The sequence below is a fragment of the Protomyctophum bolini genome, assembly GCF_963924005.1.
Source record: "Protomyctophum bolini genome assembly, chromosome: 6".
In the NCBI taxonomy this organism is placed as follows: Eukaryota; Metazoa; Chordata; class Actinopteri; order Myctophiformes; family Myctophidae; genus Protomyctophum; species Protomyctophum bolini.
Genome location: NC_137867.1, coordinates 22,249,561 through 22,266,886, shown reverse-complemented (window position 1 = coordinate 22,266,886; position 17,326 = coordinate 22,249,561). Strand labels below are relative to the sequence as shown.

The window sequence follows — 17,326 nt, the reverse complement described above, 5'->3', positions numbered from 1 at the left end:
TTCTAGAAGATCATCCATTTGCTCCATAATTTCCATTTGGCTTAGTGTGTAGACACTCCGGTACAATGAAGACAAGCATTCCATCCTCTCGCTGTGTCTGCTTTATTTCTACCCCTCTAAACAGCCTACTATCATTCTACAGTACAGTAGTAGTAGTAGTAGTAGCAGTAGTAGCAGCAGCAGTAATAGTAAAGCTTAATGTTGCGTCGAGTGCATCCTATCTGACCGTATAGTCGGTTCTGTGCCAGTGTCAGAATCGGCTTAGTGAGGCCATCTGTCAGCTTACAGGACTTCGCCCCCCCCCCCCTTCTGTCTTTTCCACAGGTGCAGCCAAGCAGGTTATCCATCTGTAAGCAACGTTGGGCATGCAACTATAGCTTACTACACTAAAATGTGTAGTAAGTTACTTGACTTATTTCCAATACTATAGTTGTCTCCACCAGGCCGAAGGCATGGGGAGAGAGTATGTTTTGCACTCCATCCGTCCGTCCGTGTGTCCGTCCGTCTGTGTGTCCGTCCGTCCGTCTGTGAACAGCTAATCTCCGGCACTGTTAACTCGGTCGATGCCACATTTTGCACACGCACTCCCTGGATGCCAACATGAACCTTTGCCCCAAATTTTCCAGAACGGCCTGTTATAGCGCCACTAGGAGGCAGACTATGGAAAAACACAATTTTTGATATTACTCCTCCAGATTCTGTCCAAAAATCCCGCAACTCGTTATACACTATCTTCTCTATAGTCATGTGCTCAAGACGGATCCGTCCGATATTTCATATTCCATCCTAATTGGCTAACATTGGCTTTCAAAGTTTGCAGGATTGGCCCTTTTGAAACAAAAAGCCTCAAATCATGAACGCAGCGTGCAATTTACGTGAATCCTTTTCCTACTAGGCTGAGGAATATATCCCACCCATTTCACATTGGCCTGTTATAGCGCCACCAGGAGGCCACAACCTGACCTGGCCTGGTGGAGACCTGTGCCCTATAGGGCACCTATAACTGTGTAGCCTGTAACTGTTTAGCCAGCTCCTTTTAGAACTGAATCCACTTTACTGGAACAATAATTAACCTCAAAGAGAAGTTACCAAACTACCCACATTGCAGCCACTCTGATGCTATCAGTATATGTGTATATATTTTTTTTTATATACTAAAATCAACATTTAGTTTTTAATGCTGAGATGAGATGTGGCCTATATAATCACCCCCCCCCCCCCCCAAAAAAAAAAACCCCGGCTAAGAGTGTTTCAGCACCATAGACAGCACCTTTATTTCGCATAGGCATATTTTCCAATCCAAAATATTCAGTCATCTACTTTAAATTCCGTCAATAATAATAATAATAATAAAATTATAATACAATAACAGTAATCAGTGAAGGAAAGCAAAGATTTCCAACAAAACTAATTACATCACATGCACACCAATAGTACACCAATAGTTTTTGGAGCTGAGAAATCCACAATAAAGTAACTGAATTCTATTTCCCTTAACAAATAGTCACTGACAGAGAATGAACGCTCCCCAGACATGTTGGTCATTGGCAACGCTACGTAGTCAAATTTCACGCTTCCAAAAAAGTGTTTGATTTAAAAATGTCCTTAACATTCCCTTGAAGATAGTTTTTTGTTAATCTTTAATACATTTGAAGTGGACCACTTCCTTGGCAATGTCATCTTGTCTTTTATTAATTTCTTTATTTTACAGATTAGTTTTGGCTTTTTCTGCCTTTATTGATAGTTTACAGTAGATAGACAGAGAGAGAGACAGGGAGTGACACGCAAGGTGGTCGGGATCAGGACTCGAACATGCTAGTCTAGGTGCCCGGACCACTAGGCAGGCCAGCGGTCCAGGCATCCTGTAAGTCATTTGAGTAGTATCTGGTCAATTAGCTGATATGCCTGATATATCCTGTCTTCTGCTACAAGTCTGTCGACAATTATACATCTGTGAGTGATGTATATAAGCCCACAGCAGCTGAGAGGTCTGCTCAAGTGCTACTTCATGTACAGTAGATGCATACCTGTGTGCATGCGCGCGTGTGTCCACCAGAGGGTACTGAATATCTGAACAGTGTCCAATCTTCCACACTTCATCATACAATACATTTTAGATTTCAATGCCAATTCAGGTCCTCTCAGCTCCTTTTGTGTATGGTGGCTATACATTGCCTCACAACTTTAATGGAATGTCTTTTTAATTTATGCAAGGATTTTCCTAAAATTCTCATCATCCATGCATGTCATAATCTCAAAACCTTCTCCCAACACTGAGAGGATGAAAAAGTTGTCTATAGTTAACTGAATAAAAAAGGGGAAAAAATGATCATTTGGGGACAAAACTACCAATTTTCAGATTTCCAGCTATAGTTCAAGAAAGGAAGAAATGTATGTTTAACTGGAATCCTAGAACAAGGTTAAAAAACACTGAGCATGCTTATGAGCAGGTTTATGAATATAAACATGAAATATAATTGGAAATCAATAAATAACAGTCATCTGTGAGTAAAAATGACAGCAAATGAACAATACAAATAGGAGAACATTTTCATCCAGTATATGCTATGCACTATAGGGTGGAGAATGTAGCGGCTTATCATTGATTAAGATGTATTAACCAGAGTGGTTACATTTCTACACTCCTCAGAGTTAAGAGATTGAGATTTTTACAGTGTATATGTTCTGATTTACATAAAACTAATTGGAAAGTTTTTGAGCAATAGTTTAACGTGAGTAACACCTCACCTGTGTTATCCACATGAATCATGGTGCGCCTAATTCTGGCCATATCAAAATAGGCAAGCATTTGATTAAAGTAGCGAATATGGGTTGAAAATGGACGAACATTTGGCAAAAATAGGTGAACCGTCTGCAAAGCAAGTTCACAACTTGTGTTGTGAGATCAGCTCCAGCTGAGCTGGACTGACAGAGCAAGCTGTTCTTCCAGAGGAGGCTTGGTCATTTAATAAGTGCAGGATGCTGCAGATGTGTTAGATGTGTATACACTAGCAGAGCTGGCTCTGTAGTCTTTCCTAAACTGGACAGTGTGGGGGTGGTGGCAGAGGGGAAAACAAGAAAGAAGCTTCCAAACCCCTCCCACACCCTCCAGAAGGAGAAAGTGTGGTGTGTTTGCTCTTGGACTATTTGAGGGTTAGTCTGTTTACTCTGTTATGGTTATTTTTGCTCTGCTGCTCTGACGTCCAATTTTATGGCAATACTGTACATACACGGTACTTTATACTGTAGTCCAATTGCAGTGGGCCCGGCAAGTTGTTGTAAGTACCACCTGTACCACCTGCCACCTGGTGTCTGGTACTCCTTTCTTAGCCCCAGTGCTATACCTGCTGACCCGTACTATTTTCTTCTTTGGCCACCTTTAGTTGATCTCCTTTGTCTGTACCAGTCCTTTGTCTGTACCAGTCCTTTGTCTGTACCAGTCCTTGTCTCATACTTTACTGCTGCAACTGCCAATGACAATTTAATTTCCCCCGCAGGATCAATAAAGGTCTCTATCTTGCTAGCTACTTTTTGCTATATATAGGGCTTCAGGGATTCAAGTAAAACATGAATCCAGTCACTTGTCCCCTGTCTCCAGGTTGTCCACGGTCTCCGGTATAGTCTCCAGATTGGTCAGACTGCCATCGGACGTGGGACTGATGACAATGATGCGTGGAACGCTCTCTTGGTCAGAAGCTTGACTTCTTCCGAACATCAGCGAGTCAGCAGAGCCACTCGCATGCTTGCCCCCTATGCCAAGCAGCTCACCGCTGGCACCACCTCTCAATGCTTCATCTGACATCCCATTGGTCAAACTCTGGCTCCGCCTCCCACTCAGAACCATCAGGGGAACGGTGGCCATGGTGACAGAGCCAGAGACCAGCTCATGCTCATAGACGTTTGCAGACTCCCCCAAGTTGGATGGATACTGGTAGTGTTTAACACACACACACACACACACACACACACACACACACACACACACACACACGCACACACACGCACACACACACACACACACACACACACACACACACACACACACACACACACACACACACACACACACACACACACACACACACACACACACAGGTAATGAATAATGTTGGTATTGGCCTAGCTGCAACAACAATCTGTAACATTTCAATATACTTTTGAGTGGTGCAACCACTCCCTTACGGAGCTATGTGTGTGGGTGGCTGGTTGGTTGCGTCTGAGCACGAAAACAGCATGGTTGTTTTTCACCACACACACAAACACACGCACATATTAACTGTATATATGGCATTTCAGGTGTGCCAGTGCAGTACAGTAACAGTACAGTAGAGGGTAGCTATTTCCGCTGCTGCACGACACTGTCTCGTCTTTCTGCATGACAAAGTAGTGGGGCATTCATTTATGAACAAAAACATACAAAGACGAAATATGGACAATGATAGATATATACAACGATATGAGCTTCCCCAATGTCCCCATGTTCTGTTCTCACCTTGTCCACCGTGTGAGTCTTAGTCTTCTGCTCCAGCTGTTTCTTATAGAGTCTGTCTTTAATGGACTGATGACTGTAGGATGTCACGTTTCTAAAGGAGTCACCTGACTTCATTTCCAGAGAATCAATCTCCACATCCTCAAACACCTGGAGAAGAGGAGAGGAAAACATAATAGATAATTACTTTGACACTTGCTGTCGCATACTGAAAATAGAGACTCACAATGCACCAGATCGACTATTTCTGCTGTGCCACTATATGTCATACGATGTAATGAAGCTAGTCTTTGTCTTCACCGTGTCAGAAGAGGGGTTGGAGGAAGCAGCTACAAACTGAGTCTTGGACACCACAGACTGTCTGCTGATGATGGAGTCTCTGTAGGAGGACTCACTGATGGACGAGGAGACGCGCTCAGCTCGACGAGTCGGTGCCAAAAACCACAGACAAGGAACCTTCTCCGCCAAGGTGGTTCTGAGCAGAGTGGAGAAGTCCAGAAACAATGCACAATGTCGGTTATTTCTTAAAATATCGTTTGATGTTATGTTCTGTTCCTCTACATTGTGAATGGTTAGATTTGAAAGTGAACTGGTCCGAGGCCTGGTAGAGAAGTAAATAAAGAACTGGTCTGAGGCCTGGTAGAGAAGTAAATAAACTGGTCCGAGGCTTGGTAGAGAAGTAAATAAACTGGTCTGAGGCCTGGTAGAGAAGTAAATAAAGAACTGGTCTGAGGCCTGGTAGAGAAGTAAATAAAGAACTGGTCCGAGGCCTGGTAGAGAAGTAAATAAAGAACTGGTCTGAGGCCTGGTAGAGAAGTAAATAAACTGGTCCGAGGCTTGGTAGAGAAGTAAATAAAGAACTGGTCTGAGGCCTGGTAGAGAAGTAAATAAAGAACTGGTCTGAGACCTGGTAGAGAAGTAAATAAAGAACTGGTCTGAGACCTGGTAGAGAAGTAAATAAACTGGTCTGAGGCCTGGTAGAGAAGTAAATAAACTGGTCCGAGGCCTGGTAGAGAAGTAAATAAACTGGTCTGAGGCCTGGTAGAGAAGTAAATAAACTGGTCTGAGGCCTGGTAGAGAAGTAAATAAAGAACTGGTCTGAGGCCTGGTAGAGAAGTAAATAAAGAACTGGTCTGAGGCCTGGTAGAGAAGTAAATAAACTGGTCTGAGGCCTGGTAGAGAAGTAAATAAACTGGTCCGAGGCCTGGTAGAGAAGTAAATAAACTGGTCTGAGGCCTGGTAGAGAAGTAAATAAACTGGTCCGAGGCCTGGTAGAGAAGTAAATAAACTGGTCTGAGGCCTGGTAGAGAAGTAAATAAACTGGTCTGAGGCCTGGTAGAGAAGTAAATAAAGAACTGGTCTGAGGCCTGGTAGAGAAGTAAATAAAGAACTGGTCTGAGGCCTGGTAGAGAAGTAAATAAAGAACTGGTCTGAGGCCTGGTAGAGAAGTAAATAAACTGGTCCGAGGCCTGGTAGAGAAGTAAATAAACTGGTCTGAGGCCTGGTAGAGAAGTAAATAAACTGGTCCGAGGCCTGGTAGAGAAGTAAATAAAGAACTGGTCTGAGGCCTGGTAGAGAAGTAAATAAAGAACTGGTCTGAGACCTGGTAGAGAAGTAAATAAAGAACTGGTCTGAGACCTGGTAGAGAAGTAAATAAACTGGTCTGAGGCCTGGTAGAGAAGTAAATAAACTGGTCCGAGGCCTGGTAGAGAAGTAAATAAACTGGTCTGAGGCCTGGTAGAGAAGTAAATAAACTGGTCTGAGGCCTGGTAGAGAAGTAAATAAACTGGTCTGAGGCCTGGTAGAGAAGTAAATAAACTGGTCCGAGGCCTGGTAGAGAAGTAAATAAAGAGGGATCATCTGTCCAAGAAAATGGGGATGAAAGGAATGTTTCCATTATGTCCCCCTCTCTGTAGTTACCTTCAAACCAAACCATCACTTCAAACATATCAACATATACAGGTATCAACATGCCAATTCACCTGTATTTGTCGTGTATTATACAGTAGATAAACGGGTTGTAGATGGCGGAGGCCTTTGCTATGACAGCAGGAACAGCCTTGGAGTACGGTGACAGGACGTTGGCATGCCTGAATCAAACAAAACATAATCCAACCTGATGCACATGTCCAAAAGCAGCGAAGAAAAGTGCCCAACAACAAACAATGACTGTCTGTTGTCTGTCTGTCTCTCTGTCCCTCTGTCTTTCTTTCTCTTGAATACATGCAATTATTACTGTAGGCTACACTGTAAAATGTACAGTGTTAATCGTTTTTGGGATTTCACAGTGTAGTCTCATATGGAGCGTGGCGATTCCAAAGTTTTAGAACAAAGACTTCAGTATTTCACATTTTGCAGCACAATTAAGGGGCATACTAGGTGGATTAACCCCACAACGGGGTGTACATTCACATGTGATTGTGTGCATGCAGTGTGTGTAAACGCTCATGCATGTGTACAGTATGTGTGTGTGTGTGTGTGTGTGTGTGTGTGTGTGTGTGTGTGTGTGTGTGTGTGTGTGTGTGTGTGTGTACTGTATGTAGGCCTACTGTATGTACTGTATGTGGCTACCTTCCCCCATAAATGGCACAAGGTTATATAACTACAGTCCATTCTTTGTTCTCAGAAGAATTTAAGACAAAACATGTGGTGGAAGAAATGTTTCAAAAGGTTGGATTAGCTAAGCTCAAAGAAAGGGAAGTCTGTACCATTTATTGTATTCCATCCATTCAATATTTTGTCCATATCCACTTGAACCCTATTCTCGGGCTAACGATCTGCACAAACAGGCAAAGAGTCAAAGTGTTGAGAGGGGAAAAAGGAGCAGACCTTGTACAGAGCCCTGGAGGACAACTACTGTATATATTCTGACCATATTCACACGATGGTCATTTTATTCTTCTCCAACCCCAGTGGAGTGTGAGGTTATTTATTAATCATATGAACCCTAGGATCCCTAGTCTGAGAAAGTCATATTTAGGCAAACATTTCACATGAATAGGGTTTCCCAACTGAAACCCATTATCCCATTTAGACTTGAGGTGGATTCTAAAAACGCCTTCTAAATCGTATCAATTTCCTGAACAACTTCACATTTCTATTAAAAAATTATAATAATAATGTTGCTAATATAATTATACAACATCTTAAATGACACAGATGCTGTCCTGGATCGAAAGGAACAAAGACGTACAACAGGTCAAAATGGGATATGCATGTACCAGGAGGGGCGAGCTACAACCTGACCAGGGCCCCCCAGTGCTCTATAGTTAGTTCCTGCGAGAGTATACTTTATCCCTCTACACCAAATCTCCCTTCCCTGAAAATAGCAGAGCTTGTAGATCTGCTATTTTCGCTGCATGTCCGCCGCTGAATAGGGACACATGGAACCATATAAAGTTTCATGCATTTAACCCATTTTGGAGCGGGAACCCCTTTTGGTGTTTTAAACATTATGTTATAATTTAGCTATTGAAAAATAGCAGATCTACAAGCTCATAGCGCGCCACCGAGTGGCACGCTACGAGCTTGTAGATCTGCTATTTCTCAAATCTTTCAGAAAATTGTCATGATTTAGAAAACGTTTTTTTAAATTTCGACGTCAGGCCTGAATGGGTTAAGTGGTTAGCTGTTGCTGTCTATCTGAGCACATTATGACTTGTCTTGTGCCATTTACCCTGCCCAGGAAATGAGCGTCACACAGGCATATGGAGACCAGGAGAGGACATAAACCACGATGACCACGAAGGCAATCTTAGCCAACTTCCACTCAGTCCTGATGTTCTTCTGCCTCATCAGCGTAGATTTCCTCACCTGGGTCCCCAGTAGTTCCACATCCCTGCAGCAGAAACACGTTAAGTCTTATTATTATTATGATATTGGACAGATAAGAAAGGTAATTGAGACAGTTTACGAATACAGAACTGGGTGTAGCCATTCTTGTGCGTGCACAGGCGTGCGTGCTTGTGTGTGCGTGTGTGCGTGTGTGCGTGTTGCGTGTGTGTACAGTACATCCAAGTCTGCATCTGGATAAGAACATGAACAGTGGTGTAAAGTAACTAAATACATATACTCAAGTACTGTACTTAAGTATGATTTTGGTACTCTTACCCTACTTGAGTATGTCAATTTTTCAATACTAGATATATACAGTATATAATACTGGATAGATTATTATTACAAAACATACATGAACCACTTAGGTCCTATTTTATACTACTGTATTTGTTCCACCACTGGTTCTGAAGCAACCGGCTTCAGAGATGTATATTTGTGGTATTACACATGAAGCACATCATAGTGAACACAGCCTGGCGGGTAACACGCTTTTAGGTCATATCTGCTGTAGTCTCTCCAGACTGACTCACGTCAATAGCTAACCTCGGCAAATTCTAAGGAAACTAGAAAAAGTGCCCTTCTAGGCCAGGAGGATAGGAATGTTGGACATTGCAGCTTGCCTTCATCTGGTGGTTGGATAGCAGGGCAACAAAAATAAATAATACAACATGTAACAGTATATTAATAATGCTTAGTAATGTTATAAAGTTATAGCTAAAAACAGGAATTGGCCTTTGTTGAGGAAGCCATTGGTAATTATTCAGTATTGTATGAAAAACGACATCATGAGACTTGACACTCAATAATTCAGATAAGTTTGGTCACGATTAATGACTTTAGAGAAAAATATAAACAAGCTAAATCTAAAAATAAAGCTAGTAACCAAAAAGAGGTCTGTTTATGTGTGATATGGCAGATAGATATGGCAGTAGCTGACAATGTAATGATGAAGATACCTTAAAAAAGAAAAAAGAAAACTCATCACATCACTGATATGGCCAGCTTAGCTTGAGAAAAGGAAAGGGGTCAACTTGTTCACATTTGCTCAAAACATTGACAGCTGCATATCATGACATCGTTATTGCTATCGTTGATAGCGATAACTCCTCCCTCCTAACCTCAGGAAAGAAAACCAGGGGGGGATTTACAGTATTGTTATCACTTTTTCTAACATGGCATTAACTGGTTTCAGGCATGTTATGAGGCATTAATAAGTTATAGTGGAACAATGTTGGCCCTAACTTACCTCAACCACACCACACCACACCACACGTGCACTGGCCATGTAAGGAGCGTGTCTTGAGTGTACAGGGTTTGATGAGGTCAGACCAACATAACATATGGAATGTCAGAACAGGTCAGCTCCATACAGTATATGGAGATCTAAGGGTGGCAGTGGGGGCAGTGTCTTAAGTACATGGTCTGATGACGGCCCAGGTAGGGCCAGGCCTTAAATTACGGGCCTGTTGAGAACGCTAGTTTTCGCCGGCTGCCGGGCGTGCCTGCACGAATAACTTTGGGGCAGGCCCGTCTAGAGTTTAAATAGACAGGTATCAGTCAAAAGGGAGACATCAAAGAGGAAGGATGGATGGGGAAGGATCAACATAATTATGCATGTTTCAAACATGCATATGTATATTGATATATATCCATATACTAATATTGATGACATCAGGGATCTCCATACACCTTAGAATATATATATATAATAGAGACGGCACCGGATTTCTCCTCTCCTCTATACATTAAGTTGCTCAAAAGCGCATGAGGCGATTTCACTCCTCCTTCCGGGTAGGAACAGAGTGCATTCTGGGATGGATTGGGCCAAATTGTGAACGCACTGGCCGTTGACTATCATTGCACGTGTTCACGTATGAAACAGCGTTCACGTGTCATCATGAATGTGCACTATGATAGTCAACGGACCAGCATTGGCCCCAAGCTGCAATGCCAAAGTCGGCCACTATGTCCATTTTGCCTCAGGGTTTCCTCCGGCTGCCATCTCTATTAATACATACTTTAAGCCATACACGGGCTTAATTGCGACAGCAGGTCGCATTTACTATGACATCAGGGAACTCCCTGATGATGTCCCGTGATGTCACGAGACCTGGGCACCATATATGGGGGCTTTCCCCATGTATGGGGATTTTGAGTGATACACTGACTGACGGGAAATGCACGATTCCATAGTTAAGTACCTGCTGGCTTTTCGTATTGCCAGGAACATGAAGAGATAACAGTGGAAGATTACTGCCAGTGGAATGAAGAAAACAAAGCAGCACAGCATCAAGGTGTAGCTCCGATTGGCCAGTGAATATGTGACATAATCCCAGGTACAGGAAGTCATCAGTCCCTCAGGAATATAGGAACCTGGAAAGTAAAGGAAAAAGGTCAAACGATGGCTCATAAAACATGTTTGACCATGCTTGTGTGATGAACAGCTGAATTGCGTTATTGCTGATGGGCAAATTACTGTCAATTAATCCTCTTCACTAGCTTTATGCATGCCCGTGGCCAAAACAGTGGCATTCCGACTCATAACTCTATGATGCAGACTAATAATATCAAAAGAATTTCCCGGTTTATTTGAACTCACTCCAGCCAACGAGGGGTGCTAGACTCCAGGCCAGAGAGTACAGCCAGACCAGTAGGATGGCAATGGTGGTTCTTCGTTTGGAGCTCCAGCGGAGGGCTTTCAGGGGCCTGGTGATGACCAGGTAGCGGTCAATGGAGATGGCCAGCAGGTTTATCATGGAAGTGATGCCAAACAGGGCCCCACAGAATGCATACATCTTACAGCCTGTAACGCAGAGCACACACCAAATCTCATTTACTAGTATACACCAACCTCATTTATGGATCAACATCTTCATTGGATATAGATTTTGAAGAGAAGAGAATTAAGAGAAGAGAATTACCCATCTCGCCGAACACCCACTCCTTATACAGACAGTTGATGAAGAAGACGGGTGACTGAGTGAAAGCCATGAGGAAATCACTCACTGCCAGATTCATTATAAAGTAGTTTGGCAAGTTGCGAAGCTTCTTGTTACTACAACACACACACATACCAACACACACGCATGTGAACAGTCGCACGCACGCACGCACACACACACACACACACACACACACACACACACACACACACACACACACACACACACACACACACACACACACACACACACACACACACACACACACACACACACACACACACACAACACACACACACACACACACACACACACACACACACACACACACACGACAATAAGAGATTATGGGTTAGTTATACACACTATTTATTACATTGACATTTCCATGTGTTTGAAATTTGGTTAGCTTTTAGATCTTTATTACCAGTGAATATTTTCTTTTTACCAATTTGTAGGTCTTTGCCATGATGCCAGAGGGTGTGGCTTAAGCTCACGTTAGCACAAGCACATTGTTCTTTGCACATCAAGTAACTTCCTACTAGATATAGTATAAATTAGATTGCACAGGGAAGCAACTGTGTTTTATTTTTTATCACCGGTGTTTCTTATCACCTGTGTTTGTCTCTCTTTGCTTGTGTGCAGCAGGGACCATATTGTACAATGTACAGAATATTTATATTTATGCTACACTGATACTGTCTGCTGTGTTCACTTTACCTACCCAATCTATATGTATAACCGCTCAGTAGTCACAGGGTGGACAGAAATACAATTGACACCACACATTTAGTAAACATGTACATTAGGTTTGCTTGTGTTCCATTTTTGTTTTGGGGAAGAGGGTCCTATATTGTTTATTATTTGCTCAGCTAGTTTAGTTTGTAAGGTTTTGAAGACTGGTCCGACAGCCCAACCAACATGTGGTTGTGCCCTGAAGCTTCCCTTATTATTCTTTTATTTTTACATCGCCTATACAAAATAACCTGGGACAGCCTTTATTAGTAGCCTACAGTATGTCTTCAGGACATAGCTGTATATGTGTTGTTTTCCTATATATCTCATAATCAAACCCAGCTCCAGCCGCTTTCCTGGAACCCACTACAGTAATGTTCACCACATATGGATGGGTCGATGTGGGTTTTATGGCACACAGAGATTTTTCTTAGAAGCCATGAGCATGTATGTTAATATGCTTTTCTGAGTCAGTGACCACACGCTGAGAACCAATCTAATCTATCAAACCCCCCCCCCCCCACACACACACACACACACACACACACACACACACACACACACACACACACACACACACACACACACACACACACTCATCCTCACTGACCTGATTTCTATCAGATAACATAAACTCCTATACATTAAGCCTGTTGCTCCATCTTCTAATACGAAAATTGGGTCTTTATTATGTTAGATCACTGTCAAATACACATTTTATCTTTAATTGTTTTATTGCTTCTACTAGCTTGATTTTATATGTTATATTTGTAACAGCTGTGGTTAAAGCATGGTGATGCTGGTCAGATTTCTGAATTATGAGTGTTTTAGTCATCCCAGACCATAATATGGTCTGGGATGACTAAAACACTCATAATTCAGATTATATATTTCAGATTATATATTTGTTTTGTTAGACTTGAGTGCAGCATTTTACACTATTGATCATAATATTCTTATCAACAGATTACAGCTGTGGTTTAATATATCTGTCACGGTTTTATAGTGGCTTATATTTCACAAATTGTAGGTTTTTTCAGTTTTTTCAGTTCCTGACCTTCCTACCCTATAACCTCATCACGGTATAATTGTTTTTATTTATTTTTGCTTTTTCTGCCTTTATTGATAGGTTGAAAGTAGACTGACAGGAAATGGGGAGAGAGATGGGGTGAAGACACACAGCAAAGGCCGTCGGGATTGGGAGTCGAACCCGCGGCACGCCTAGGTGCCCAGACGGTTGAGCTAACTGTCCAGGCCACCAAGGTTTAATTTAAGGTAAGACTTATACAGTAGGTAGACAAGTAGGCATGACATCGCCAATTTTATCTTCTAGTGAAGCCTAACAACTATACAATCTGGTCCCATTTAGTTCCCCGTCTAGCAGATATTACAGATGGGATGTCCTTGAATTTAACTTTTGACAAACCTGATTGGCCCAGATCAGTAAACTAATTAATTTTATCCAACAATGTCAACTCAGGTCTGTTGCCAAAAACCTTAGTGTTTTATTGAGTCCCATTAACAATCAGACATACCATTATCATCTCAGGAATACATCCTGAGATCAATTCTGAGTTTTAAAGACATGAATGCACCGCATTGATTTCCTGTGTTTGATAACCAGCCCCAGGTCCAGGCTCTTGATTTCTGGAACCAACTACAGTAATCTCCACATATGGATGGGTAGATGTGGATTATGGGGCAGAGGCTTTTTCTTAGAAGCCATGATAATACAATACTCTGAGTTAGTGAACAGTGAACACACGCTGACAAACATTCTCATCCCCCCCCCCCCCCCCCCCCACACACACACACACACACCTCGCTGACCCAATTTCTATAAATCAGACAACATTGATAGAATACATAAGAGGTAAGAGCTTACAGTGGTGGTCCATATTATAAACACCTGACCCACATTAATGTTCAGAATCTGATCACAAAAGAACACAGTCCGACTTAACTAGAAAGCTACGCTCTGTGGAGCGTAGATTTCCACCAGCGATTGCTTTAAAAACAAGCTTGTAATTTAACTTTCAATTTTCACTAAACTAAATACTAAATACATGAATAATAAATTAACTTTCTTGATTCAGTGTTTGAGCTTGTATTTCTTGTTGGAATGGGCCTATTAACAGGGCATTCCCGGTTATAGGTTGAGGAATAAAACTCCTGGTATGTGCAGCTGTAGTTCACCTTCACCTAACTCCTGGCATGTGCAGCTGTAGGCCTAGTTCACCTTCACCTAACTTCACCTACTGGTTTTTAATTCAAATATGAATGTATTGTATACATTTGCACTATGATTATTTTTGAGGGGCGCTAGCCCCTCCTATACACAGGTTTATAGACAGGTTTGTCTTTAGTTCATGTTTGTTTTGTAAACGCATTGACAATGAAGGGAAAATTTACGTAATAATGTGTCATTTACGTCATATTGTCTCTTTATTGTTAATGGTGTTTAATGTTTGTGTTTGCACCGTTTGTTAATTAGACTTTATTATATTAGCGCCCCTCACTTCACACGGGTATGATTTTTATCATACGAGAAGGCTCCACCGTATTATGGCACAAAATGTTTACGAACAGACAGGCAGACAGACACAGTGGGGTGATAATGACTATAGAAGACAGACTTCTCTACAACCTGTTGGATTTTACTTGAATTAAAATGTGTTTATACGTACTGGGCCATTGTGAACTTACTAAAGATCACAGGTTAATTTGACTGTCTGTTTGATTCGGCTGAGAAAATGTTCTCCCCAAAGAATAGCATGGCCATCTTGGTCTTACGGTATTTCACCACCATTCCACTGGGATGAACTTTCTGAATGTATTTTACGATACTATATATATACTGTATATTGACAGCTTGTACAGTAGATGAGATATTTTATGCACCCACGCACAACTTAGTATGACTCAGGCTGAAGCCTTGGGGGTGTCGTCTCTCAGCACGGAGTGGTTGTCTAGGAATCAGATAACCAGAAGGTTCTTGGCATCCCGCTGAAGCTTATGTAAAACATTGAACACTCAACTGGATGAGCATGAAAATGTCACATTGCCATATTATTTTAGATTCATTTTAGATAAATATAATTAAATAATTGAAAATAAATCTGGAGTAAGAACGTCTACAAAAACTGAAAACTTTGCTGATGCAACATTGCTCTCTCCACATCTATCTTGCATAAACACATGAACATGCAACATTGCTCTCTCTTTCTTGCATAAACACATGCACAACACATATAAACATGCACCATATGCCGCGCACACTCACGCACGCACTCACACGGCATGCACGCACGCGCGCGCGCGCGCGCGCGCACGCACACACGCACACACACACACACACGCACGCACGCACACACACACACACACACACACACACACACACACACACACACACACACACACACACACACACACACACACACACACACACACACACACACACACACACACACACACACACACACACACACACACACACACACACACTCTGACATAATACATTCAATGGCAGTTTGATATACATTCAGTGAAATCAACGCATACACACGTACTCCCACAAATGCATATTGTAATAAACAAAATGCAATCAGTAAAAATCCAAACCCACCTATAGAAGGCGAACATAACCAGGGCATTCCCGGTAATGCCCAGAGTTCCGATGACAAAGACAAAGGAGGCGACAATGTAGTGAACATAGTCTGGCACCTCCACCTTGTGAAAGTAGCTGCTCGGGGTGGACGTCGGCTCCGGCTCCATGCTGCTAGTGGACCACATGGTTCATACAGCCCATCAGAACCGTCAGCTCAGCAGAACGAAGCGGGACCAATATGATGAAGAACCTTTCAAACAGCATCGCAGGATTTGGAACAGTTGAGAAGATGGAAGCCTCTGGTTCTATGGGTGCAAGTTTGGGAGTCATTCCTCTTCGCCCCTGCTTGGCCTCCATGGCACTCTGACAGGTCCAATGCAGTGGAGATCTACAGTAGGCTCCCCTCTTAATAATGTGCAACAATGTCAAGGTCAAGGAATGTCACGGAATCAAAAATGGATCTTTGAAAAAAAACAAAAAACTTTAGATTATTCAGCAGAAATTATCAGTAAAAAACAAACCAACAAATGTGCCAATTAGGAAGGATGAAATGCTATGTCCCTGTCTTTTGTCTTGATGTGAGCTGTAATGTTCACATGGAAGCACCATCAAAGGGTATCTTTGGCAGCTTATAGCCACAGCACAGCAGCGACAGTATGTCAGCTCTGCCCGATCAAGAGGGAGCAAGCTATACATCCATTTCATAACATAACAATGTTCATTTCTCAAAAACAGACGTATCCTGTAGTTTATTAAAACAAAATAAACCTAGGCTGTAATAACCTAAATACTGGCTACATCATAAATATCACGGTGCTGATTATCAGTGAAACTCTACTGTATGTCTCATTCAATATGTTCTCTCATTTTACTGCCCACAGGCGTCCCTGAGAATTCTCAGCGTTCTCTGTGCATGCCATTGCACACGCAGGCTAGCAAATCTTTGTGGCCGTTAAAACAGATGTGTTCATTCATTCAGGGAAAAAAAAGTCTTGCAATTGGTTTCGAATGCTATTCTAAACATTCCTCCAGGTTTATGTTACTTATAAACAGTTAAAAAGTTCAACTGTGTTAAGCAGAGGATAGTGAAAGTTAAGGCAACATAAAAACCAGCTTCAAACTAAATTGCACATATTGTAAAGCCTTCTGCTGCTGAAGACAATAATTATGTCCAGAGACTCAATTTGTGGTCCTAACCAAAACTTCCTCACCAAACCGTGGCTCTGGACTCCAAGGGGCCACTGAGGTGCTGGCTCTCTGCAGGTGCCGTTAGGAGTTAGGTCCATTATTCTCCTCCAGTAGTATGGTTTAAAAATGGTGTTGCACAGGTCTCAAACTGACTCAAGGTTGATTTGATGATACAAGAATCTCCTCCTGTGTGTTAGATCCATGGGCACAAGCGCTCCACTGCAGAGACACTTGTCTCTAAACATCCATTCAGTTTTAGCCTGCAGCCTCTTCACCAGCCACAGCAGCTGTCCAACCAGCTCTGTGTATTAGTGTCTTTGATTTTCTCTCTCTCACTCGCTGAGTCTCTCTGCTCTGTCACTCACTCACTGTCTCTCTGCTCCCTCCCGCTCTGCCTTTATCTCTCCCTCTCTGTCTAAATATCTTCCTCCCTCTCCTCAAACACATCCTGCCCCTTCTGTTCTGTGTCCCAATCCATGTGCATGGAACACAATGCAGCCCGGAGGTCCAAACCCTTTAACTCCCTGT

At 42.3% G+C, this 17,326-nt stretch overlaps 1 protein-coding gene across 1 annotated transcript; it reads right to left on the bottom strand.

Annotated features, from left to right (window-relative positions):
* Window positions 1–3,577: 3,577 nt before the first annotated feature.
* LOC308316944 (melanopsin-A-like) lies at window positions 3,578–15,795 on the bottom strand (the record flags this gene model as incomplete). Its single annotated transcript, XM_080765736.1, has 9 exons — window positions 3,578–3,928; window positions 4,493–4,639; window positions 4,790–4,964; window positions 6,472–6,579; window positions 8,166–8,327; window positions 10,528–10,699; window positions 10,926–11,129; window positions 11,248–11,381; window positions 15,629–15,795. 9 exons carry the CDS (start codon window positions 15,793–15,795, stop codon window positions 3,578–3,580), a joined length of 1,620 nt encoding a protein of 539 aa, XP_080621862.1.
* Between the last annotated feature and the right edge of the window lie 1,531 nt (window positions 15,796–17,326).